The 26,589-nt window shown below is 40.3% G+C and overlaps 1 protein-coding gene across 1 annotated transcript in view; it reads left to right on the plus strand.

Moving 5' to 3' along the window:
* BEND5 (BEN domain containing 5) overlaps positions 1–26,589 on the plus strand; it is a 995,828-nt gene that overhangs the window by 739,200 nt on the left and 230,039 nt on the right. Inside the window, exon 7 of the mRNA XM_067467888.1 lies at positions 502–591. Coding sequence (XP_067323989.1) covers positions 502–591 — 90 coding nt within the window. The remainder of the gene's footprint in view (positions 1–501; positions 592–26,589) is intronic.

The raw sequence follows: 26,589 nt of genomic DNA on the forward strand, positions 1-26,589 counted from the left end.
TGATTAAGAATTTAATGAATCCCCCACACCTGGGGAATGAAGGGTGGGTACCAACCCAAGTTCATGGAAGTCTTTCATGATCTTCAGTCAGCTTCCCTTCATCTAGCTTCCTATCTAAGATTGGGAAGTGGGAAGCCAAGTGGGGATCATGGAGCCTATAGTTTTCCACCATCCTGAATCAAGCTCCCTACTGCCTTCCATGCATGCCTTGAGATAAATATTTGCTTTAACTTCTCTCAGACATGCCGGATATGTTGCCATTTGTGATCTATGTATATATCCTGCAGTTATTTATTTTGCACACTTGAAAAATATAACCATGAATCTTTTTTGTTTTTCAAAAAGTTTATCTTATACACTAAGGAATTTTACTCTGCTTGAGACCTCTTCTTCATTTTTAACATACAACAAATGTACTCCAAAATACATACTGGAGAAAATCGGCATTGTATAGTGGCTCCAGTTTCAGAATATTTGTTTCTCTCTGTTTGTACCCAACAGCAAATCTTCGTCCAGGAGCAGAGCAGAAAATTGTGTTTATTACAGCTCGTGTCCATCCGGGGGAAACACCGTCATCTCTTGTTTGCCAAGGTGAGTGACTTCATCTGGCAAAATTTGAAATTAAAGCCAGAAATTGACACTTATTTCTCTTGTCCTTAACCTTTAAAGCCCTTAACATTTGCTGCCGAATGCATTTGATATAGTTGTGTCTTTGGTTTAAAATGTTAAGTCAAGTCTTCACCCAGGATTAGAATCTAAAAAATGATAAAATGTCCATTGGCTCATCTGAAGCAAATTTGAATAATATAGTCCAGGTAGCTATAAAAGTCACAGCCCATCTCTAATGGGAGCCTGGTTTGGGGAGGCAGAAACAAAAAAAATTGATGTATGTATGGAGTAGGACATAGATACTGTGAAAAAAGTATTACTTTTATAGCCGCCATCCCATATCCACCACATTATCAGCATATTCTCTGTTATTGTATTCAGACCAAGAGTCCATACCACTTCAACCATAATTATTATACTATGATTTGAAGAAACTGCTCACTTGCTGTGTTTATCGTTTTGAGGAGTGATCCTTTTATATATGGGACAATTTGGATGAGGTTAAAAAGAACATGTAAATCCTTTCTTCCTTTCCTTGTCTGTTTGTTTAAAATTATGTCCTGGTTTATGAGCATAATTTTCAGTGCAGATTTTATAAAAAGTAGTTGAATCTATAATACTCATTTTAAATTCCATTATCAACATTATCATGAACTCAATTCACATAGATATAGATATGAAGAAAAAGGCTATCCTTATGGTATTCAGGTCTTAAATTGTAATGTGATAGCCTTTTTTCTCTGAATGTGATATTTATGTTGCTGCATTTCGCAAAGACCCAAATATCAGGTTGGAATGCAACCTTGCATATGATAACATGAAAATGTTCATACAATTGCAGTTGTGTGGGCCTTCAGAGACTGAAAAGAAAACATATTAACCAAGATTTGTAAAGAATTTACTCATGCCATGGTCATGTAAACACATACACACATAAAGGTGTTAGAGAAGGAGAAAAAACAAGCACTTTTCTTGCTCCTTTCCAAATTATATATGTAGAAACATACATAACTAAAATGCAAGTATTTGAAGTATGAAAAAATGCATTAATCAATAGAAAAATGTGCAAAAATGTGTATTGTTGAGCCGTGTTTATCATGTGTGGGACAAACCATTTTTGTTTTCCAGTTTCTGCACTCCCATGATGCCTTAGCAAGCTCCTTTTTTAGTTGAGCAGGTCGCTATACCCCCCATCCTTCCAAAATGGATCCAACTCAATGCATTCAATGCTTATGAGGTGGTGACAAATCAAATCAAAAGTATAATGCTGTAATCACACATATTCATAGAATCATAGAGTTGGAAGAGACCACAGGGGTCATCCAATCCAACTTCCTGCCATGGAGGAATATACAATCAAAGTACTCCTGACAGATGGCCATCCACCACATTCTGAAGTAGCATATTCTACTGTCAAAAAACTGTTCCTTCTAATAAGCAAGGGGGCAAAAGCAAAACAAGCACATGAGGCTGTCCTATCTTAGAAAGATAAAATTCCATATATTTTTTCGATGTCTTCTCATTATATAGCTTATCTGGCATTCTATCAAATGGCTTGAAATGATACTCTGTTCAGTGCCAAGAAGGATTGTTGGCTTTTTAAAAAATTATAGTGGACATCCTTTTTTGTGTTAGAAAAAGAATCTGAAATTCATTGCCTAAGTTTGGATCATCACTGTGAATTCCATCTCATATGCATGCAATTGAGCTTCAGCTGATTAAAATGCTGCACTTGTGTTCTCAGGATGTTGGGTATTTGTTCCTTGATGAGGGTGATGATTTTCCAGCAAACTTATCAGAGATATCATCCCAGAATCTTTACAAATAACAAAAAATCCCATAAGTATAAACAAAGAACCATTACTGTTCTCCATTCTGAGCATAAGTAACTACTGTCTTTCTCACTCAAACAATACATCTTTAGGGAGTACATATAGCTTTGAGTTTGGAAACTCAGGAAATGTGTTTTTCCCCTATTGAAATAAGCAATTGTCTATGATATATGAAATTTTTCATATTTTTCAGGTACTATTAATGGTCTGCTTTTCATTTTCCCTCCATTTCTCCCCAATAGAGTATTTTGTACCATCAGGTGTGTGCACATGGACACACAGACACATATACACAGAGAATAAAACAATTTATCTAGAGTTGAATTACATTTTTTAAAATCTCTAGAAAGATTTCCACTGGACATTTCAAACGGCTATGATAATAATATCAAAATGACTATTAATATTGTGCTTATGCTTTCAAATTTATTTATGGAAGCCACATGGGTTTCCAAAGACTTTCTTGGAAAATTAATGTGCAGACATGTTTTTGCTGGTTCCTTCCCCTAGATTATAGGCCACCTTCAAAGGCATTTTTTTTCATGAAAAAGACAATTATACTGCTTCATACATTGCAGTTCTGTCAGACTTGGAAAAAATCCATAATTCCTTACATCAAAGAAGGCAGAATTTCAAGTCTCCAGAAAATCACTGGGTGACAATAATAGGCTCAAAATATAGATTGGCATGTTAGTCTCCTGACCCTCCAAATGATGAAGATGGTCTTGATTTTGCGATGTAGTATAAAATCAAAGGAGACTCAAAAAGTGGGGTGGTATTCTGTTGCCCACCATATACATTTCTGTTTTCCTTGTAGTCTTTCCACTTTCCATCCAAAATTCTCCATCACAATTTTATTTCTAAGCTGTAGGAAATGAGCAGAAAGGGCAGTGTTAGAATCAAAGATGATCCAATGGAAGAAAGAGTTGGAGATGCAGGACAATGAAGGAAGCTATGGAATTCACAACTACAGGATTTAGTCATGACAATCAACTTGAACAAATTTATGAACTCATGGAGGATATAACCAGTCAAAAAGCGTCAACATGGATTTGAATTCTTGCCTAGCCATAAATACACAGTAGGTCATCTTGGGTGAGTCATACTCTTGCAGACTAAGAAAAGGGCAATGGAAAACCTCCTCTGAACAAGCTTTACCAAGGAAACCCCATGATAGGGTTGCCATAAATCAGACTTGTTTCAAAAGTATACTTCAAGAACAACTACAGTAGTGATAATGGATATATTACTTCTTGCATTAGAGGCAATGGAGCACTGTGTACCAGCTAGAAGGTGACATGAGGAAGAATATGTTATTGCTATTGTCTACTTTTCTTTCAGCTGTTTTTTTTTATATTCTCGTTATTATCTCTATTTCCCTCATTCCATATTGCTTATATCCCTGACTAGAAGCTCCCATGTGCTCAATTATTATTATTTTACAACCTCATCAGACAGGGCTTTTTTCGGCGGCATATGCCGGTTTAGCCATGGAGCCCGCCAGCTCCCATCCCACAGTGTAAAACTGGCAAGGCTCCATGGCTAAACTACAGCAGAACTAGTGTATGCTGCCATGATGGCAACATGGGAGACTTCCCATGTTTCGCTGGCAACAATGGGGGAAGCCAGGTAGCTAATCCTTCCCCTCATGGGATGGGTTGTGGGTACATTGGGTGACGTAGGGCTCGGGGCAACATGTTCCCTACACCCTCCGATGGGCATTGCCAGATTTGCCATGATCTGTGGCAATTCTGGCAGCCTAAGTCATTGGGAGGGAAGTTTGTTTGCACTACATCTGAGTGTGAAGTTACACACTCAGTGAAATTACAATTGAGGTCTGGGCAGTTATTTACTTACTTACTTAGGCGATCCCTCGTTGGACGAGTAAGATGGTCTTCCATCATGGGTTTCCTTGTGGGTCCGTAGGTGGCTGTGGAGCCCTATTCTTGCTCTGCATCTTCTTCCGCAGTGAGGGCATTGGTTTCCAGGTGGAAGGCAGTCCCGGTCGGGGTTGGCTTGGCGCGCCTTCCTCCTGGCACGTTTCTCTCTTTCACCCTCCACTCGTGCCTCCTCGAATTCTGCAGCACTGCTGGTCACAGCTGACCTCCAGCTGGAGCGCTCAAGGGCCAGGGCTTCCCAGTTCTCAGTGTCTATGCCAGAGTTTTTAAGGTTGGCTTTGAGCCCATCTTTAAATCTCTTTTCCTGTCCATCAACATTCCGTTTTCCGTTCTTGAGTTCGGAGTAGAGCAGCTGCTTTGGGAGACGGTGGTCAGGCATCCGGACAACGTGGCCTGTCCAGCGGAGTTGATGTTGGAGGACCATCGCTTCAATGCTGGTGGTCTTTGCTTCTTCCAGCACACTGACGTTTGTCCGCTTGTCTTCCCAGGAGACTTGCAGGATTTTCCGGAGGCAGCGCTGATGGAATCATTCCAGGAGCTGCATGTGACGTCTGTAGACAGTCCACGTCTCACAGGCATATAGCAGGGTTGGGAGGACAATAGTTTTATAGACAAGCACCTTGGTATCCCTACGGATGTCCCAGTCCTCAAACACTCTCTGCTTCATTCGGGAAAATGCTGCACTTGCAGAGCTCAGGCGGTGTTGTATTTCGGCGTCGATGTTGACTTTGGTGGAGAGGTGGCTGCCAAGGTAGCGGAAATGGTCGACATTTTCTAATGTTACACCATTAAGCTGTATCTCTGGCATTGGAGAGGGGACAGCTGGTGACTGCTGGAACAGCACTTTGGTTTTCTCAATGTTCAGTGACAGGCCAAGCTTTGTGTATGCTTCTGCAAAGGTGTTGAGAGTGGCTTGTAGATCTTCTTCCGTATGCGCACAGACGACATTGTCATCAGCATACTGGAGTTCTATAACAGATGTTGTTGTGACCATGGTTTTGGCTTTCAGTCTGCTGAGGTTAAACAGCTTGCCATCTGTCCAATAGATTATTTCCACTCCGGTGGGAAGCTTCCCATCAACAAGGTGAAGTATCATAGCAATGAAGATGGAGAATAAAGTTGGGGCAATAACACATCCCTGTTTGACACCCGATTCCACCTTAAATGGGTCGCTTTGGGAGCCATTGCTGTCCAAGACTGTTGCCATCATGTCATCGTGGAGGAGCCGCAGGATGTTCACGAATTTGCTTGGGCACCCGATTTTTTGGAGGATGGTCCAGAGAGCGCTGCGATTCACTGTGTCGAATGCCTTTGCAAGATCGATGAATGCCATGTACAGAGGTTGATTTTGTTCTCTGCATTTTTCTTGGAGCTGTCGTGCAGTGAAGATCATGTCCACGGTTCCTCTGGAGGGGCGGAAGCCGTTCTAGGATTCTGGGAGGGTGTCTTCTGAGAGGGGCAGAAGGCGGTTTGCAAGGATTCTTGTGAGGATTTTTCCAGCAGAGGTTAGAAGGGAGATACCTCGATAGTTTCCGCAGTCTGTTCTTTCCCCTTTTTTTTGAAGAGAGTGATGATGGTGGCATCCTTGAAGTCTGCTGGGATTTTCTCGGTCACCCACACTTTTTCTATGAGCTGGTGGAGTTGGTGTGTCAGCTCGGGTCCTCCCTCTTTAAAGATTTCAGCAGGGATCCCATCTGGTCCGCTGGCTTTGTTGTTCTTTTGTTGGCTGATGGCATTGCTGACTTCTTCCAAACTAGGCAGTGCTGCAAGCTCATCCCTGGTTTGTTGTTGCGGGATTTTTGAGAGGACCTCTTCGGCCACATTGGAGCTGCGGTTTAGGAGGCTTTGGTAGTGTTCTTTCCAACGTAGTGCAATTGACTTTTGATCCTTCAGGAGTTTGGTTCCGTCTGATGAGCGTAGAGGCTGTATGCCATGGTTTCTTGGTCCATAGATGACCTTTGTGGCTTTGAAAAATCCTTGAGCATTATGGGTATCTGCCAGGTGTTGGATTTCTTCAGCCTTCTTTGTCCACCAGATGTTCTTGAGTTCTCTTGTCCTTCTTTGGACCTCAGCTTTTGCACTGGCGTAGATCTTTTTCTTAGCAGCACAGTTGATGTCTCTCTGCCATGTTTGGAAGGCTTTCCTTTTCTTGTCGATTAGCTGTTAGATCTCGGTGTCATTTTCGTCAAACCAATCTTGATGTTTCTTGGCTTGGTATCCAATAGTTTCTTTGCAGGCTTGGATGATGGAGGTCTTCAGTTTGTTCCAATGGTCCTCAACATTTTCGGGGTGTAATGTGGGTAGATGGTCCTTGAGTGCTGTTTGGAGATGGGCTCGCCTGGAGGGCTCCTGAAGGGCTTGGGTGTTCATTTTGCGCCTTGTCTTTCTTCCTTGGAGTCTGCGCTTGGGGGCGATCTTGATAGCCATCATGGATTGGATTAGCCTGTGGTCGGTCCAGCAGTCGTCAGCACCTGTCATGGCTCTTGTGAGGAGCACGTCACGGCGGTCTCTGGCACGTGTGATTACATAGTCTAAGAGGTGCCAGTGCTTTGACCGGGGGTGCTTCCATGATGTCTTGAACTTGTTTTTCTGACAAGGTTGTGCTCCGCACATTTGGTGAGAAGCAGGATGCCATTCGAGTTGCTGTTTCCAACCCCGTCTTTTCCTATGGTGCCTGGCCACAGGTCGAAGTCTCGCCCGACTCTTGCATTGAAGTTCCCCAGGAGGATGATTTTGTCCTCCTTAGGTATCCCCGATAGGACGGTGTCCAGCTGACAGTAGAATTTCTCCTTGATGTCTTCATCAGCATCTAGTGTTGGTGCATAGGCACTTATGATGGTTGCCCGTTGGTTTTTGGCAAGATCAATTCGGAGGGTGGAGAGTCGTTCGTTGATGCCAGTGGGTGCTTCGGACAGATGTTTCATCAGATCATTTCTGATGTCGAAGCCAACTCCATGCAGTCTTTGGTCTTTTTCGGGCAGTCCCTTCCAGAAGAAGGTGTAGCCTCCTTTTTCTTCCTTCAGCTGTCCCTCTCCTGCTCTCCGGGTCTCCTGAAGGGCTGCTATGTCGATGTTAAAGCATCCCAGCTCCCTTGCAATGATGGCAGTTCTGCGTTCGGGGCGTTCACTGTCACTGTTGTCCATCAGTGTCCGTACGTTCCACGTACCGAAGTTCATTTTTCTTTTTTGACCGCAGGATGGTGACCGCACTGGACGCGGCAGTCCAGTCAGGGATAAGAGAGGCAGACTATGTTTAGGGCACCTTTTCTAGCCCCCTCCCCATGTGGGGTGAGCAGAGTGGGTCCTAAAAAGGGCTGCTCACTCGCGGATACAGCTGCCGAACTACTCAACTGCCTTGGACCTTGAGGTAGAACGACTGAGTCTGTACCCACCGCCCATGTGCCAGTCTGTGACTAGGGGCTTCCAGATTTCACAGTCCTGCCCCCGTCACCACTCGCTGATCGCCATGGGACTTTTGTTGGTTTGTTTTTTTATTTTCTTTGGAAGACGCCTGTGCGTGGGTTTTTTAATGTGTGGAGGTCAGTGCACAACTGATCAACACACAGTCTTCACAGAGTGAGGTTCCATTGGTGATGTAGTTTAACACAATGACCATGGCTTCTCAGTCTGTTGCAGCCTTCTTCCGCCTTTGCAGCCGTTGTAACATGTGCCATGTTATCCTCCGCCTGCTCCGCCGTTGAGGTCTTTGGGTCTTCGGACTGTGCTTGGTCTGGGACCTCCCCCGCGGCCACTCCTGGGAGTGCAGGACTCCAGTTGTTGTGCCCACAGGTTCATTGGAACATGCAAGCCCCCTCACCATGACAAGGTGACAGTCCATCGAGGGGGTCTGGGCAGTTAAAGAATATGGTGTAAGTAAGTGCACATCTCCCTTTTGCAAGGCATGGCCCTATAAGTCCGTCTGTTCTAATCAATGTAATGTTGTAAATTCATTGGTATACCTCCACCAACAGTGTTTTTCAAGCATACTTGCTGGCATATTGATCATGGGGGCAGGGCATCTTAAATAGCATTGCCATAGAGGGACATTTTGTTAAATCATAAAGCCCCCTAGCCTATGGATCTTGAGTATAAGCTTCTGTCCTATAGTCAAGAAAAATGCTACTGCCTTTTAATATATTGTTGCCATCAGTGAACAATTAAAAAGTAATACTCAAGAATTGTTTGATATTATTTACTAGAGCAAAGCAAACCTTGCAGCCATATGATCAATGCAATAAAGCACTGTCATTCCATTTCCCCCACCTTTTGCTGCTTTGAAAAAAAGAAGTCTTTTATCTGTGTTCAACAGCAGGAATAGCACTGGGATTTAACAGTAAGTTTGCAAAAACAGCCCAATAGCTTCCTATCTCTAAGCAAGCCTAGCAAATAGGTCAGACAAAAGATGGCAAGAGGTGATGGGGCCTTGCCAGAAGAGATAGGATCACTGCAGATTTAGATTTCATTTTTGTGAAATATTTCAGTTTTTCTAGGGGATTAGGAAGTCCCCTATGGGGAAAAAGAACTGAATTAACTATTTTTCTACCTGTGGGCCTTCTGTAATCTCAAAATGATGGTATCTGCAGATTGGGATAGGAAGGTAAATTTGGCTTGATACCTTCTGAGCCATTCTCTGACCTGAAACAACTACAAAAATGCAGAAACTGTACTTTCCCCCATAATCCAGCAAAACCACCACAAGGAAATGTTGCTTAAAGCAGCATGTCAAATATTCAGGAACAGATAAGTCTGAGTCCTGATCATCTGTATAAACTTCTGCCCGTGAAAGTTTGCTAACTGTGTTTCTATTTTCTTTCAATTGTGTAATGGTATTTCATCTTCATGGCACCATTGAGTAAAAGTCTCCCTCTGAGACTATGGTACCCAGCTCTCTAATGAATACGACCCAGAACAAGAACTCTTCAGATGAAGTTAACTGCAGCAAGGAGGGCTATCTGAGAGAAGGTGCTTGCTAAGAGCTCTTTATTTCCTGCCCTAGTTAGTCATGCATTCAGGGCATCCAAACATGTTATTATGTTCAATCTGCATACTGAGTGTATTTCCATTGGAATTTAGAGCAAAAAATATGGCTTCCTGTGTTGCCTTCAGGACAATGGGGGGAAGTCAGGCAGCAGACGCGTCCCCCGTGGGATGTAAGTCGGGCAATGGTGGGTGGGAGGCTATGGGTTCTCCACACACCTCGCCGGGACCCCACGGATTCACCATGATGCATGGCGAATCCAGATGCCAATGTGATAAGGTCTTGACACACTTGTAAAGTAGCTAAAGTGGCAGTGAATTGATTCAGGGCAGTTGGAAGTAATGTGCTTATTACATATTCCACATGTAGTATTTATGTCCCAGACACACTTTCCTCACAGAAATCATATGAAAAACCACCTATCCCTACTGTAGTCGAAAATCCTTTTTGTTCAATTGGTTATTATAATGAGTTTTACGACCTGCAATAGTACATTGTTTCTTCAGTAAAATGAACTTGCTATATATATATAGCCTGCAGCAAAATATTTTTGTTGTCTGGCAGCCATCAGAAATGGGCAAGCAAGTCCTTGTTTCTATGGCACCTGGAGCTGTACCATGTAAATAAAAGAACAAACTCAACCCTGCTGATAAGGGGCATAGCTACATGGCAGCAGTACTTTATTTTAATATGCATCTTCAATGGGGAAAATCAAACCTTTTCTGTGAAGAAGTCCAGTTGATATGGCAACCAGCAAGCCATGTCTGCTGTAGCAGCTAGAACAATCTCCATGTGCGACTTTCATCTCGAATTCAGGTGAAGAGATTTCTGATGCATGCAGTATTCTGTGGACATAAACCTCCCTGAGGAAACCTATCTTTTTGTTAAATAAATCACTTCTCTTTCTCATTTGTCTGTGGAGTACTCATGATCCATCCCAAAGAAGTAAGAGCTTGATTGGTAGATATTCAGTCACAAACTTTATTAGACAATTTCAACACACATACACTCTTCTTTGCATTCTGTCTGGAAAGTCTAGTTTTATTACAGTATGATTATTGGCATCTACAGATTCATTTCTATCCTTTCAAAAAACATTGATATTTATGCAAGCCACTACTTCCAACTTAAAAGCCCCACACTCTAGTCTTCTCTATGTATTTATTGATTTAATTTGGCAGAAATATTATAGGCCTTCAAATCATCTAGTTTTTAATATGGTTTACAACCAAAATCATAGAATAATAAATTTCTTGCGGAAAAGGTTAAAATAAAAAACTCATAATACAATAGAACTTTTAGCAAAATATGTTTTCTTGTCTCCTTTTCCCTTTTCTTTTGTGAGATGACAATTTAGCAATGTATTTTGGAGAGAGTTCTAAGAGCTTTCCATCCTTTTGCTCCTCCTTTTCCCCATAGTATAACCAAGAACAATGGTTCTCAACCTGTGGGTCTCCAGATGTTTTGGCCTTCAACTCCCAGAAATCCTAACAGCTGGTCAACTGGCTGGGATTCCTGGGAGTTGTAGGCCTAAACACCTGGCGATCTACAGGTTGAGAACCACTGACCTAGAATGTGCTGTCTACCAGAGAAACTAAAGCAGTTTAGATTCCACAACTGGGATAATATGGATCTGGTATTAGTGGGATCTCAGTTGCTATTACAACATTGGAAGCTTGACAATAGTTAATCAGATAGAAAGACATCCTTGTTTGGTTTTTTAAAATTTATCATACTTAGTGTCTGTACCTTCTAATATAGACAAGTGGGTTGCTTTAATTATCCAGGGATGGCAAGTGATAACAATCTGAGTAAGTGTGTATCTACACTGTAGAATTAAGGAAATTTGACCCCATTTTAATTGCCATGGCTCAGTACTATGGAATCATGGCAGTGTAGTTTGGTGAGGTACCAGCACTCTTTGGCAGAAAAGGCTAAAGACCTTGTAAAACTACAACTTCTATGATTACGTAGCATTGAGCCTGACAATTGAAATGGTTTCAGTCTGCATGAATGCTACGATGTAGATGCAACCTAAATAGTCTCATTTCACCAACTCATTGCAAAATAACCATGAAAAGCAGACAAGAAAACTATGGAAATAATAGTAATCAAAATAATATTCAACTGATACTGGATGTCAAAACCTTTTTCCTTGATGTATGATGTGATCAGATTTCAAAGAAAGGCAGTGAAAGAAAAGGGTACAAAGAAAGAAAATCCATGTTATTAATATATATAACTGGATATTAAAATCGAATTAGTGAATTTCCCAAATACATTCTCCATGGGTCATATCCTCATCTGAAGTGAGTGACTCAAAAAAGTTCATTGTTTTACAGGAAAGGGTTACCTGAAAGGAACCAAAAACTGTTCTAGACCGAGGTGTATTGGCGGATCTATATGGGAAGCATTTATTTTATGCATACATCCTACATGTTTTTGGCACTGTTCTCTACACAATAGTTGACTTATTAAAAATTCTTCTGAGGTCTCTGCTTGGGTGAAGGAGGTCGCACATTCTGAGGTCAGCAGTAGTGCTTACATTAATTCTGTCCATAATTGTGGCAATTTAACTATCCTCCTTTCACTCAGAACTTATATGTCTCCCTGAAAATGCAGCTATCAGTTTTCTCAAGGTTGCGACCCCTTCATATTTGACATCACGAAAGCAGAACCCATTCCATATTCTTATTCATTTCTATAGAGTTAACATTTTGCTGCATTTAACACTAGCTAATTCTCTTAAAATGAGTACCATAATCCAGCAATTTTTTTACTGCTGTCTGAATCACACAAAAGTCACAAGGGGGACTAACTCGGAATAATAATGAACAGGCTTGCCATTCTCTTTCTGAATGTCTTTGAAGGGATTCAGATAATTCCAAAGTAATTCATTAAGAAAACCTATATTGTCTAGTCCCGGCATAGTCCTCATGAGATCCCTCTTTTGTATGTATCATAGAAGGGAGGGGGAAATAAGCTCCCCCAGTGAAAGGTAAGCAACAGATTTCAAGGGGTGGAGGAATTTTCTAACTGCTTCCCTGTGTGTTAGGAAAATTAAAGACAAGAAAAGCCCAAGCAAGAAAGCCACCCACTCAGTCCCAGATAGGCAAGCAAATTTATGAACCCCTGGGGCAACAAGAGAGCAGCTGCACCATCTCTCCAATATGTGCTTTCACTGACGAGTCTGACACATTCTTTCAAGCTATAATTTTACAGGCTGTTCCTGTAGCATAAATTAAGCTCTGGTAGATTATTTTTTTATAGCTTCTAAAAGGTTTGGTTGCTAAGCAAGCTAAATTAGCTGCAAGGGTGATCTGCTCTTAAGTTTGGGGCATTTTCTTATCACCCTGCATGTATGAATGTATTCATTTAAATCTCTTCTCAGCCCCACCCTTTGTACCAATAGCAGGGTGCGTATGTGCTTTCAAGCAGTCTGTCGACTTGTGGCAACAGCATGAATTTCATAGCAGTTTCTAAGACATGGAATATTGCGAGCTCCTTCTTAAAATGTTGATCTTTCCAGAATTCACACAAAGTCCATTAATGTAATGGATCTTTAAAAAATGATTGAAGAGCTTTGGGATTCCGAACACTATAATCCAAAACTATAATTTTTCATAACTTTACAAATTAGTTATGCATGGGGGGGAAAGCATAAAATTCTGGGTCACCATGTTAAGAGCATCAGTCCAAAAGTCCAGACTGAAATATAAGGTCTTCTATTGGGCTAAAATCATTGGGGATCAAAGAACAGTTTAAATTCTTTTTGGAAGGCAACGAGTTGCAAAGAAGGTGGGCTTGGGGATAATGTGTACATAGTAACCCACCATCTTTACTGGGATGCTTGTACTGTTCTGCAGCATTTTAGTTCTGCCTTTTTAGAAACTGCGAACCTAATCTAGACTGTCACCCTCATCACATGGGCTGCTGGAATTGCCACGCATTGTGGGGAATCTGCCAACCATTGTTGGTGTGTGTGGGGAACCCGTTGCCCCATGCTCCGCATTGCCTGGCTTGGCAGAAAGCTGATCCCACTGGGGAAAGCATCAACTGAGTGGTTCCCCCCCATTGCTTCCTGTGAAACATGGGAAGCCACCTATGTTGCCACCATTGGGGCATACATCGGCTCTGCACTAGCTGACCCACAGACACCCACTGGAAGTTCCTGTGTCATGAGATGGGAGTTGGCAGGTTCCTTGGATCAACTAGGACTGAACTGGTGTATGCTGCCAAAATAAGCCCCATCTGATGAGGTTGTTAATGTGATGAAGGAAGCAACAGAGGTCATCACTGAGTATATATAAGGCTTTCTCATTAGTAGCGATAGTTAAAAGCACCTCATAGTTATTAGAAGCAATCAACCTGGGACACATTAAGGCCCCATCTAAATTGACCATTTAAGGTGGTTTGAAGCTGGCAAATTGCAGTGGCCAAACAAACAGCCACAAAAGTGCAAGAAAGAAAGCTATTAAAACACATTAGTGCTGTATGGTTTGTGTAGTCACTACCTGGGCCTTAATCTGGTTCCAGAATTTTTTTATGTAATCATCTGCATAGCAAAACAACTTCATTCAATACTAGTTTGAAGCTGCATTAAATGGCCAGTGTAGATGTACCCTACTCATGATGTACCCTACTCATGATGTACCCTACTCATGATCCATCCCAAAGAAGTAAGAGCTTGATTGGTAGATATTCAGTCACAAACTTTATTAGACAATTTCAACACACATACACTCTTCTTTGCATTCTGTCTGGAAAGTCTAGTTTTATTACAGTATGATTATTTCATGGTAGACTACGCGGAAACCTTTAGGCTTTTCTCATCCATCTTGCAAGGCAAAAGACTTAAGGATTGCTGTGTATGTGTGTGTGTATAAAACTTTAAATATTTGCAGCTGCCAGAGCGATCATGACAGAATGTGTAATGCATTACATGTAATGAAGAACATGAGTAAAATAATGATTTATGAAATAAAAATGCTAATTAAAGAAAAATACTGCATCCATCCTGTTAAAAGCCTCTTCCACTGTAAGTGAAGTTTATTGCTAAAGTCCAGCTTGAATAAAAAGGCAGCAAAAAGGAAACAGGGAGGGAATTTTGCAGTTTGGAAACTTAGAAGCAGGTGGGGTGTTTTTCATGAAGGGGGGGTGGGCGGTGGGGGGCGGGGGTGGAGAACACTGGGAAGTTTGAAGCAAGTCTGAATTTCCATTTCAGTTTCTGTTTTCTAGGCAGTGGCTAATGAAAGAGAAAGGGCATTGTTCACAATGTATTGGTCATTTGCTGCAGATGGCCCAAAGGTGGTCTTCCACCAATTTTAGCCATACTTCTTCCAGACTCGGCATGAGTACTGCTGCTTACTAATAATCTTATCATTGCCCAAGTCAGGAGCTTCCCTTACAACACGAGCAATTTCCTACGAAAAGCCTACATACATTGCATCAAAATAGTGCCCGAGGCTATGATTTGATGGCTTGCAACAAAATGAGTGGTACAGGTGCAAACTACCATGTTTCTAGGGAACCTTGGCAAGTAACAGAACGAGCAGACAACTGAGCAAGCAGCAAGCAAAGTCAGGATATTTTAGCCCATCACATAAAATCACAAGCACAGAGTCTCATTCTAGTGTGATTTTCCAGTCATTTTTACAGCTGCTTTTTCTCAAAGTTAATGTAAAAAAATAAATCAAAGCCCTCTAAGCAGACAGCAGACAATCATTTTGCACACAAATGTGGATTTGATCCCTTAAAATCCAGCCTCCTGGTCTGGTTATGCAAGTTGTGTTAATACTGTGGAATTGTTATCCTGCTCTTCAAATGCCATTTATTTTCAGTAAACTTGGGTCACAACATATACAAATATGAGCATCATTTTCCTCCATATTTCAGTTTTTTAAAATCTCATTTTTACCATTCCATTCCTGAAGAATCTTGAGGCTTCTACACACATTATTGCAAAAGCAAAATAAGGTCTCCTCCATTAGCATTAGGTGATACAAGTTGAGTAATCTTTACCCAAAATGCTTGGAACCAGAAATGTTTTGGATTTTGGAATTTAGGATTTTTTAAATTACCTTTATTTGCATATACATACACAATAAAATATGTTGGAGATGGAACCAAGGTTTAAACAGAAAATTCATTTATGCTTCATATTCACATAAACTTTATATCATATTTTAAATAGGTTTGCATATAAAACAAAGTTTGTATACATTGAACTATTTAAAAAGCATGTACAGAGTACAAACAGAAGTTACAAACATCTGACTTACATATGACTCCTAGTTGAAAACAGGGGTGAGACAATAGGAAGCAAGAGGGAAAGGTATCTCACTGAAGTTTTATCATCAATCCTTGTTTCCACAACAACCCCAAATATTCAAAATTCAAATATCACGGGGTTAGAAAGTGAGGTGAAATCTTCTGAATAGGAGCACAGACAGCAAAACAACAATTCGGGGGTGTTAACCCTTTACTATGCTATCCAAAACTCTTTTCTTTTTTTTGCTGGAGTTACACTTTAAAATGTACCTGTTCTGACTGACATATAAATTCAACTTTCAAATTCAAGAACAAACCTAAGAACCTATCTTGTTCATAACCTGGGAACTGCCTGTATTTCATACTTTAGAATTCTGGATAAGGGATGATCAGCTTCTACTTCTAATTTATGAGGCTCTATCCAGATTACACTTACACTGTAGAAATATGTTTTGATGCAACTTTAACTGTTGTAGCTCAAAGCTATGGAATCCTAGGAGTTGTAGTTTGGTGAGGCACCAGCAGTCTTTTGTAGAGAGGGCTACCCTAGCCCTTATGTTCAGACAGATTGACAGACTCTCTTATGACAAAGTGACATAGGAATGCATATTTGGCTGGAGTCATAGGAGAGGATCTTCTCTGTTGCAGCTTTTACTATGTGGTATGCTCTCCTCATTGAAAGCATGTAAGCTCCCAGTGTCAAATGTTGATATCATTCACTAAATACCATCTGTTGCGGTTTGTTAGTTTATATTGAAAATACACAGTAGTCTTCCCAGCTTCAGACCCCAAGTTGAAAATACACAGAGTATAAAAGGAAAAAATGTCTTTACTCTTGAGTAGTCAACACATGTATTTTATAAAGAAAAAATACAGTAGCCTTGACAAACACATTGTCCATCGCAGAAGGAAAAAACTTACAAAACAATGCATTAATCTGCTTCTTTCCAGCAAACCTTGTAGCGTAGTTCCATCTCTGATTACTTCATTTCATCCACTACCTGCATCAAGAAAACTTCACCTGATATACATCCTAATCAGGGAGTGGTTCTTCTTCAACGCACATATACGCAAGAGATGATTCTTGTCAAGACTTACAAAACCATATACTGTAACACTCCTCCTTGTGTGTAGAGGAAAACACAATACATAATACAATTACATGGTACACTCAAAAAATCCCAAATCATTCAAAACATTCTGATGTTTCTGTACGCTCAGTGGCTTAGTTAGTACATCAGCTAGATTTAGATTTGTATTACAATATACCATATCAATTTCACCATTTTTCACTGCATCCCTTACACAACTGTACTTAATATCTACATGCTTGCTTCTTTGTTTTACTCTGGCCTGTGTTGCCATTGTGATGCATGTCTGATTATCCTCATGTGTTGTTGTTGGATCTTCAACAGGTATTTGCAAGTCTTTAAGCAGTTGTTTGATTACACAAATCTCTGTATATGCTAAGCGAAGTGCACCAAACTCAGCCTCACTGGAACTTAAAGCTACATAACTCTGCTTCTTCGACTTCCAGTCAATTACAGCATTAGAAAACTTAATTAAAACTCCTGTTGTCGATTTCCTATCAGTACAGTTGCCGAAATCACTGTCTGTATATACCTGCAAGGATAGCGAATCATCTGGACTTAATGCCAAACAAAAATCTTGTGTTTGCTTTAAATATCTTGCCACCCTCTTAAGTCCATTCCATGCAGCAATGGTTGGATTGCTTGCATATCTGCTTAGAAAATTCACAGCAAATGCAATGTCTGCTCTGGTGTAATTACATATGTTCAATAACTGACCAATAATGCTCTTATATAAGACTTTCTCTTCAAATATTTCAGCATTTTCCACTTCGTTTTGAAAACCTAAAATCATGGGTGATTTAACTCCTTTACACTCTATCATGTTTAGTTTTTCCAAAATCTGCATTATCTTCCCTTTTTGGCTTAACACAAAACCTTGTTCAGTTTTCATAATTTGTACACCAAGAAAATATTGAATTGGACCAAGGTTTCTTAACTTAAAATGTTTTCCTAACTCTTCTGCAAATTTGGCAATTTCTGCTTGCGTTTCAGCCAAAAATGATACATCATCAACATACACAAACAATACTTGATAATCATGTTGTACATTTCTTACATACACACATGGATCTGCTCTGCTTCTCTGGAAACCCATTTTGGTTAAAACATCATTTAAACAATAATTACAGACAAGTCCGGCCTGTTTCAATCCGTATAAGGCGCGATTCAGCTTAAAATACGTATTGGTATCTCTGTACTTTGAACCTGGTGGAGGTACAATATATATATATTCTCCTTTAGAGTAGCATTCAGATATGCTGTACTTATGTCAAAATGATATACCTTTAAATTCAAAAGGTTAAAATCAATCTTACAGAATTAGGACTAACAGTGGGCGAATACACCTCTGTGTAATCAATGTCCCTAATCTGTGTAAACCCTCTAGCAACAAGACGCGCTTTGTACCTTACTTGACCATTAGCATCAATCTTTTGCTTAAAAATCCATTTTGTGTCAATAGGATTACTCCCTCTTGGTAAATCTGCAGGTTCATACACATTTAACCTTTTGATGCTTTTCATCTCTTCATCTATAGCCTCTAACCATTTTTCTTTCTCTTCTTGTGGCAAACTTTCTATTTCCTCAAAACTTTGAGGCTCATAATTAACTAAACATACTCTTACATTTTGTATTGTGAACCTGTCAGGTTTCTTTCTGGTTCTCTCACTTCTTCTGAGTAAAATTTCCTGACTAGTTCCCTCTTCAGGATCTTCATTCACCTCATCATCCTCATCTGAGGGTCTAGGCCTCTTAAATTTTCTAATTATAGGCTTACTTATGAGATGAGGTGTAGCAGCACTTTCTTGCTTTGTGTTTTGAAATAGGAAAGAAAACTTCCTGATTAGCATGAATCTTATCCCAATTCTGGCTACAGGCAAAGTTAGCAGATCTTGATATAACAATGTTTCCTTCATTATCTAAAAACCGCCAAGCTTTGGCTCCCTGTGCATAGCCAACCATTGTTAATCTCCTGGCTTTATCTTGGCCTTTCCTTCTCAATGGTTTGGGTATGAACACCCATGCCTGTGTCCCAAAATTCCTTAAATGCCCTAACGGAGGCTTCTTGCCATATAACATAAAATAAGTGTTCTGAATAGGCTCACACCAGAGTCTATTAATTAAATAACATGCAGTCATTACTGCTTCTCCCCATAGATTTTGAGATAATCCAGAATCTTCTAACAAAGAATCTTTCACTGTTTGAACTTTTCTTACCAGTCTTTCTATCTTTCCATTTTCTGCACTTTGATAAGCACATGTGAGTCTGTGCTTTATCCCCTCTTTTTAAAGAAAATTTTCTAAATTATGTGAGGTAAACTCTCCTCCTCTGTCAGTTTGGAGAGCCTTTACTCCTACTCCAAATTGTCTCTTTACATATGCCACCCAATTCTTAATAATCTCAAAAACTTCACTCTTTTGTTTCAACAAAAAACACCAAGAAAAACAAGAATAGTCATCTAATATACACAGTATATAACAGGCTCCACCCTTACTCGGTTGAAACGGTCCGATTAAATCAGCATGTACTAACTGAAACTTTTCTTCTGAGTTTCTTAAACTTTTCTTACTAATTGGAGCTGACTGTGCTTTAGTTTTCTTACATTCATCGGAATCTAGAAATGTTGTGCAATTTTTTAATTTTATACCTTCACTAAACTCTGGCATTTTATACAACACTTTGAAACTTGGGTGACCTAATGTTCTATGTAAATCATGAATGCATCCCTGGTGTAATGGAGCATTCTTACTTACTACATTTACATCACTTGTGTTACCTCCTGAGGTCAACACATACAAATCCCCTTGTAATACACCAGTTCCACATAACTTATTCCCTTTCAAAATTCTGACTTTTCCTCCAGAAAAAAATAACTTCATAACCTTCTTTATCCAGTTTTCCAACTGATAATAAATTGTACTCAATCTCTGGAACTAAAAATACATTCCTTAATGTTTTACCTAAATTCTTAACAAAAACTTCTCCTTGTCCCTGTACTTTGTACTGTTTTCCATCTGCAAGGGTAACATTTGAACATTTAGGATTTACAGGATTACAAATCAAACTTTTGTTGTTCACTATATGCTGTGAACATCCAGAGTCCACGTAAAATGTCTTCATCTGTTGGACTCCCTTCGGACTTCACAATGCTGACATGCGAGGAACCCCTCCTCTGGTTCACTCTCTTCCATCCTTGCTTCTTCTGCTGCTGTTTTGGACAATTCCTCTTTAAATGTTTTAGAGACCCACAATTGAAACACCTTCTCACCACACAAATTTTCTCCGTCTCCTCCTCGAGTGCAACTCCGGCTGACTGCTTTCCTTGAGAACGCCCTGCTGTATTTGCAGTCTCCAGACAACGATCTTTTCATCTTTCCCAATCAGCAAGAAGTCTAGCACAAATATATTGGAGGTTTAATTGTGCTTGTGGGAGTGATTCCAAGGAATTTACTATCCCGTCAAACAAATCATCCAAGGATGACAGGACAATGAAATATTTGTTTGGCTCTGTGAGATGAAAATCTCTCTCCTCCAATTGCAAAAACAAACTCTGCAATATCTGCAAATGGTCTTTCAGACTTTCATTCTTCTCCAATCTCTTCCTGTAAAGACGTCTTGCCAGTACAGCCACTGTTGCTGCCGAACTAGAAGCATGTACTTCTCTGAGTCTCACCCAAATTGCGTTGGGAGTTGGCAGGCTGCTTATATGAACCAATTGGTCATCGTCAACTCCTAACATCAGAGTAGACCTTGCTCTTTCCAGAGCTCTCAGCTGCTCTGCTGTAGCTGGCTGCTGCACTGGGTTCTCTGTACATTCCCACAAGGATTCTCTCCTCAAATAACTTTCCATTCTGACTTTCCAAATGGAATAGTTATTGCCATTTAACCTGGCCATAGGGAAAGCAAAATTCATTCCAGTATCCATCTTCTTGTTTTGCCAACAAAACACACAATGCAAAACCAAAAATGTCTTCAAAACTGGAACTGGAGAAAAAAAAATCCAACTGGGCAATCTGGTCAGACTGGGCAAACTGGGCAAGCTGGGCCCATAACCTGTTGCGGTTTGTTAGTTTATATTGAAAATACACAGTAGTCTTCCCAGCTTCAGACCCCAAGTTGAAAATACACAGAGTATAAAAGGAAAAAATGTCTTTACTCTTGAGTAGTCAACACATGTATTTTATAAAGAAAAAATACAGTAGCCTTGACAAACACATTGTCCATCGCAGAAGGAAAAAAACTTACAAAACAATGCATTAATCTGCTTCTTTCCAGCAAACCTTGTAGCATAGTTCCATCTCTGATTACTTCATTTCACCCACTACCTGCATCAAGAAAACTTCACCTGATATACATCCTAATCAGGGAGTGGTTCTTCCTCAACACACATATACGCAAGAGATGATTCTTGTCAAGACTTACAAAACCATATACTGTAACACCATCCACTTCAACCCTTATGATTTGGCATGTGATCCTACTTTTTCAGTTGCTTTTAAGATGTCTGTTATTCTCTCTATTCCTTCCACTCCACCCCATTCCCCTTGTCCTCTACTTACTTCCATTGCTGCAAACTTGACAACAGAAGATTTCTTAATAAATACAGTATGACCTCCATAACCCACATCCAAATAAATGTTCTCTTTATGCATTTTAGGGGCTCTTCTAGACAGGCCCAAAAACATGGGATCTGCCTTGCTTTTTACCTGAGTTATCTAAATGACACCTTAGGTAAAAGCAAATTAATGCAGAGTAATCCAGGTTTTCCCAGTTTACTGCACTTTAATTAAACACCTCGAAAGATTCAGACTTTAAGGTACGTTCCAAATATTTCCAAATGAGGACCCTGTGGGGATTGACTCTTGGGACTGCATTCCACAATCCCAGGGGTCAATCCCCACAACTAACTAGGTTCTTCAGGCTCCCAAAAGACTGGAGGAGTGGAAGGGTACCAACCCTCTTTCCTCCAGCCCCCTATTGTGGGTGGGGGTCAAACTCAGGAGGAAACAGGTTATTTTAAACTCAGGAGTAAGCATGTTATTTTAACCCGCTTCCTCCTGGGTTTTAGGTAAGTGTAGAAGTGCCCTAGGTTCTCCAGTGTGATTCTATGGTATATATCCTCTGGAAGTTGACCATAGAGTCATGCTGGAGGACCTAAAAATACTAGAAAGGTGTTCTCTCTAGACATTTTCTAGGTCCTCCAGTGTGTGATTTTGTGCTTCTGTCAGAAGTCATTTATTGCAATAGGATATGCTATGATCCATGTATGTGTTGATGGTTAGTCCAGAAAGTAGATTGGAACAGGGATGTTGGTTCTGTAATTAACAAAACAATTCTGGTACTCCTTCAAATTTCAACACGGATAAAGCAGCAATACTTGTTTTGAAACCAATTCCTTTCTACTACTACATTTTAGACACTGGATGTTTTACTCTCATGTTTTTATATTAGATACCTGGGCCATCTTTGATATGATAACATATGATTAGTGATTATTTGAGATAATGGCAATTATTTTTCACTTTAGTAGAGTAGCAAATTATCACATTTTTGCCGTTTGTATCAGAGCCTACTCTTTTCCATCCGCCATAATCTAATTCAGCCACTTATTTTCTACACTTTCTTTTTATCCCATTATTCAAGATTTCCTTTGCTTTTAATCCTGTACTTCAGGGAGCCCCTTAGTTTCACAGGAAATGCAGAGAGCTCAGATATGGTAAATAAAAGAACAAATCTGCTGTAATAAAGCTTAGCATTCTGCTAAATCAATCAGCTCTCTTTCTCCCAGTGGACAGCATAAAGTCAAGGAAGTGACTCTACTTTCATCTGTTGATTGCAAATGGTTTCTTCAGCGTAGCTAAAACAGGAGCTCACACAGGTAATTCTTTCCCTAGTGCTGCCATTCCTGTAACACATTAACTAAAAGAAGCACATGAAAATACACCAAGGGAGAGGTTAATTTCATACCTTTTCTCTTCTTCTGTTAGGAAATAGAGAGATTTTGAAAGCCTGGACAATTAAAGGAGAAATTATTTTGGATCTTCTTTGGGGAGTTACAGGAACACTTCAGTTAACAACTGAGAGCCAACATGGTATAGTGGTTTAAGTGTAGGATTACAACTGTGGGGACAATGATTAGGATCTCTACTCAATCCACTGAGCGACCTTGCAATCGCCACTATGCTTTAACCTCATAGGAAGGCAATGCCAGATCCCCCTCTGAACAAATCTTGGGGTTACTATCAGTTGGAAACAATATAGAATCATAGAGTTGGAAGCGACCTCATGGGCCATCCAGTCCAACCCCCTGCCAAGATCAGGAATATTGCATTCAAAGCACCCCTGACAGATGGCCATCCAGCCTCTGTTTAAAAGCTTCCAAAGAAAGAGCCTCCACCACACTCCGGGGCAGAGAGTTCCACTGCTGAATGGCTCTCACAGTCAGGAAGTTCTTCCTCATGTTCAGATGGAATCTCCTTTCTTGTAGTTTGAAGCCATTGTTCCACGTCCTAGTCTCCAGGGAAGCAGAAAACAGTAACAAAAACAATAACTATTCAGTGGGTTGCTGTGAGTTTTCTGGGCTGTATGACCATGTTCCAGAAGCATGTTTCACCCACATCTATGGCAGGCATCCTCAGGGGTTGTGAGATCTGTTGGAAACTAGACAAGTGAGGTTTATATATCTGTGGAATTTCCAGGACGGGAGAAAGAACTATTGAACTACTGCAGAGGTGAGAGGATTTTTCTTGTCCTTTGCTGAACATAGCATTTGTTGGATTTTCTTAGTGGGTCTGTAGATCCCACAAGATACAGAAAACTAAAACAAGACCCAACCAACAAAATCACCAGAAAAACCAACACTCTGATAAAGAGCTCCTCAATTAACCTCAACATATGCCAACAACTGTGAAAATTAGAAGCCCTCTCACCTAGGCTTTATGGACTCCCAAAAATCCATAAGGACTCCACCCCACTCAACCCATTGTGAGTGCCACTGGACCCCCTACATGCAATTTGGCAAAATTTCTGGCTGCACAACTACAAACTCATATTGGGCTCACTACACACTACATCAAGGACTCAGCGCACTTCATAGAAAAAATCAACAACCTCAAGGTCAACATGAATGACAAACTGGTGAACTTCGATGTGGTGTTACTATTTACTAAGGTCCTAGTAGTAGACACTAGGCTTGGGTAACTACGGAAAAATTTGGTTCTAAACTCGTTTCATTTTTACGGGGGCCCTTGCATTTAGTTTTTTTAAAGAATTCTGAAATTTCCCTTTAAAAAATTTCAAAATATATGAAATTTCGTAAAATTACGAATCGATTCGTTAATGGCAGACGCGATTGCGCAATATGCTAAAAAACCCTCCAAATGGGACAGGGGGAACTTCTGAAGCTTCCCTCTCCCTCTGTTGTTGACTGTTGGTGTGATAATTTATTTTTTATCACTGATAAAGCAAACAACTATAAAACTTGCACCAGACATACGGAAATAATTACGAAACAATTACAAAACAATTACGAAACAATTTTGAACCAATTACGAAACAATTACGAAACAATATGAAATAAATTGGAAACATTGTTTCGATTTTTAATTACTCCTCACAGTAGTCCTGCATGGCTCAATATTGGATCGTAAGCTAATTTAAATACGAATTAATAATGAATTATGAAATTAACGAACGAAACTGCCCAAGCCTAGTAGACACCATCGCACTAATCAACCAGAATTTCCCAGACGTCATAACAGTCCTATTAAAGCATTGCCTCACCACAAGCTACCTCCAGTGGAACAATGAATTCTATGAATACGACCGGTCATAGTAAATTTTTACATGGAACACTTTGAAAAACAAGCTCAGGAAACAGCAACAAAAAAAAAAGCCCAGTATATGCCCCATTGTTCTTTCTCCCATCATACGGGGAAAAGGGGAGGAAAATGGGTCTACCCTGTGAGAGGGTCCAGCATCCTCCATAGGCAGAGGGACATCATAAGCATGGTAATCCATTCCATCAGTTGCTTATGACAAACAAAACTCAGACAGCTGTTTGGAATACTCCCAGGAACTCCTTTACTTTAGATCTGCCGACAACTCAAATCCAGCTGAGCTCCTTGTTCTTCTCCCATCTCCCTCTTATCTCCCTTTCTTCACTCCCTCCTCCCTTCTTCCAATTACTCCACATGTGTCTCAGTGCTTGCTTTGATTCAAGGAACAGCTTCTTTCCATCTCCAGAGCGGGACCCTCCACTGTCTCCCCCTTACATACCCAAAACACACTTACCTCCCCCATAGTGGTGGAGGAAGCTGCTTCTGGCGCTTCCTCTTCACTCTGAGAGGAATGTGGGCAGGTTCCATCATCATCTGATGATACTTTGCAGTCCCTGTCCAGGTCCGGCCAAAAGTGACTGTTTTAACCCTGAGTGAAGAGGTCCCTAGCCTCATTCAACCAGATCTTTTGATATGGGCCAGGTTGGCATGTTTGGCCTGAATCACATCTGAAAGGCATTTGTTTTCTCATTCTCTCAACTGGTATTTAATAATAGCATTTTCAACCCTGAGGACTGTTATTAAGGCTAGATGGCTATTTGACCTGGATGATAATTTGGGTGCTACAAACACCCCGTTATACCTCCCAGTTCCATGACATTGCAGTTGTCTCTTTCCTGTGTATCTGTCTGTTGTGTATGATCCCAATAGCCGTTCACTGAATTTGTTCACTTCTTCCTTCTTTGGACACCTTCCTTCCGTGGGCAGGCAGAACACTTATTGGTAAAAAAAAAAATCACCCCAAACTATATAGAGACAGGCAGATGATAAAGCAAAAAACAAACTTTTGCTTCTTTTGGGCAGAAGGACAGGCCTTTGCCTTTGTGTACCTCCAAAATTCTGTTTTCTGTGGCAAACCTTCCAAGAGTGGACTCCCTCTCCCCTGCTCTCTGTTCAAATAATCATAGAGACCCCATGGGCCATATAATAGAGGTCCAAACTGCATTATATAGCACTTTTGATCCAGCCAAAATGATGGACTTTTTTCAATGCAAACTTTTAGTTATTGTTCTACACTTAGCAAAGTTTATAACTGGTTCTGTGAGTCTATTTATATGTTATTTTGTTGTGGGTTTCAATCATTAAATTGAAATTAAGTCATGGGTAGATGCATATCAGGAAGCATATGCACCTGTCTTTGCTGCTTGCTATGCCCTTGATTGACTACCATCTATCCTGTCATTTGTAATTATCTCATCCAGCTGCTTTCCTCTTGCAAACAGATTCAAACTCTTTAAAGATACTGAAACTAGTGGTGTGCTTCAAAGATGTTTCTACCCTACATTTTGTTTATGGAAGTGGTATGACAGTTTCATGCAGGACCTGTCCCTGAGAAGCTAGGTTAAAAAAGCACTGGAGTATAAAGGCACCAACAATGAGCAAAGGTAGAATTTTGTTGTGAGCTTAATTCCATATCTGATATTATAAGTTTTAGCCACTATGTATATTTGTACAGATGTTTATCAATATTTGATTTCAGGAAGGGACAAGCAAAATAAAATAAAACTCCTCCAGGCCTTCACAGTGCTTTAGAGAATAAATGCTCTGTTAACATGTCTTTTTTTCTAAGACTATGTGTGTGTGTGTGTGTGTGTAGTCAAAGGTTTTCACAGCTGGAATCACTGGAGTCTTATGTGGTTTCCAGGCTGTATGACCATATTCTGGCAGCATTATCTCCTGACATTTCACCTGTATCTGTGGCTGGCATCTTCATGATCCTCTGAATATGCTAGACACAGATGCAGGAAAAAAATTCAGGAGAAAATGCTGCTAGAACATGGCCATACAGCCTGGAAACCGCACAACACTTCAATATATGTGTTTTTAAAAAGCAAAAAGATCAAATAAAAGACC

The sequence above is a fragment of the Anolis sagrei genome, chromosome 4 (genome assembly GCF_037176765.1).
Source record: "Anolis sagrei isolate rAnoSag1 chromosome 4, rAnoSag1.mat, whole genome shotgun sequence".
In the NCBI taxonomy this organism is placed as follows: domain Eukaryota; kingdom Metazoa; phylum Chordata; class Lepidosauria; order Squamata; family Dactyloidae; genus Anolis; species Anolis sagrei.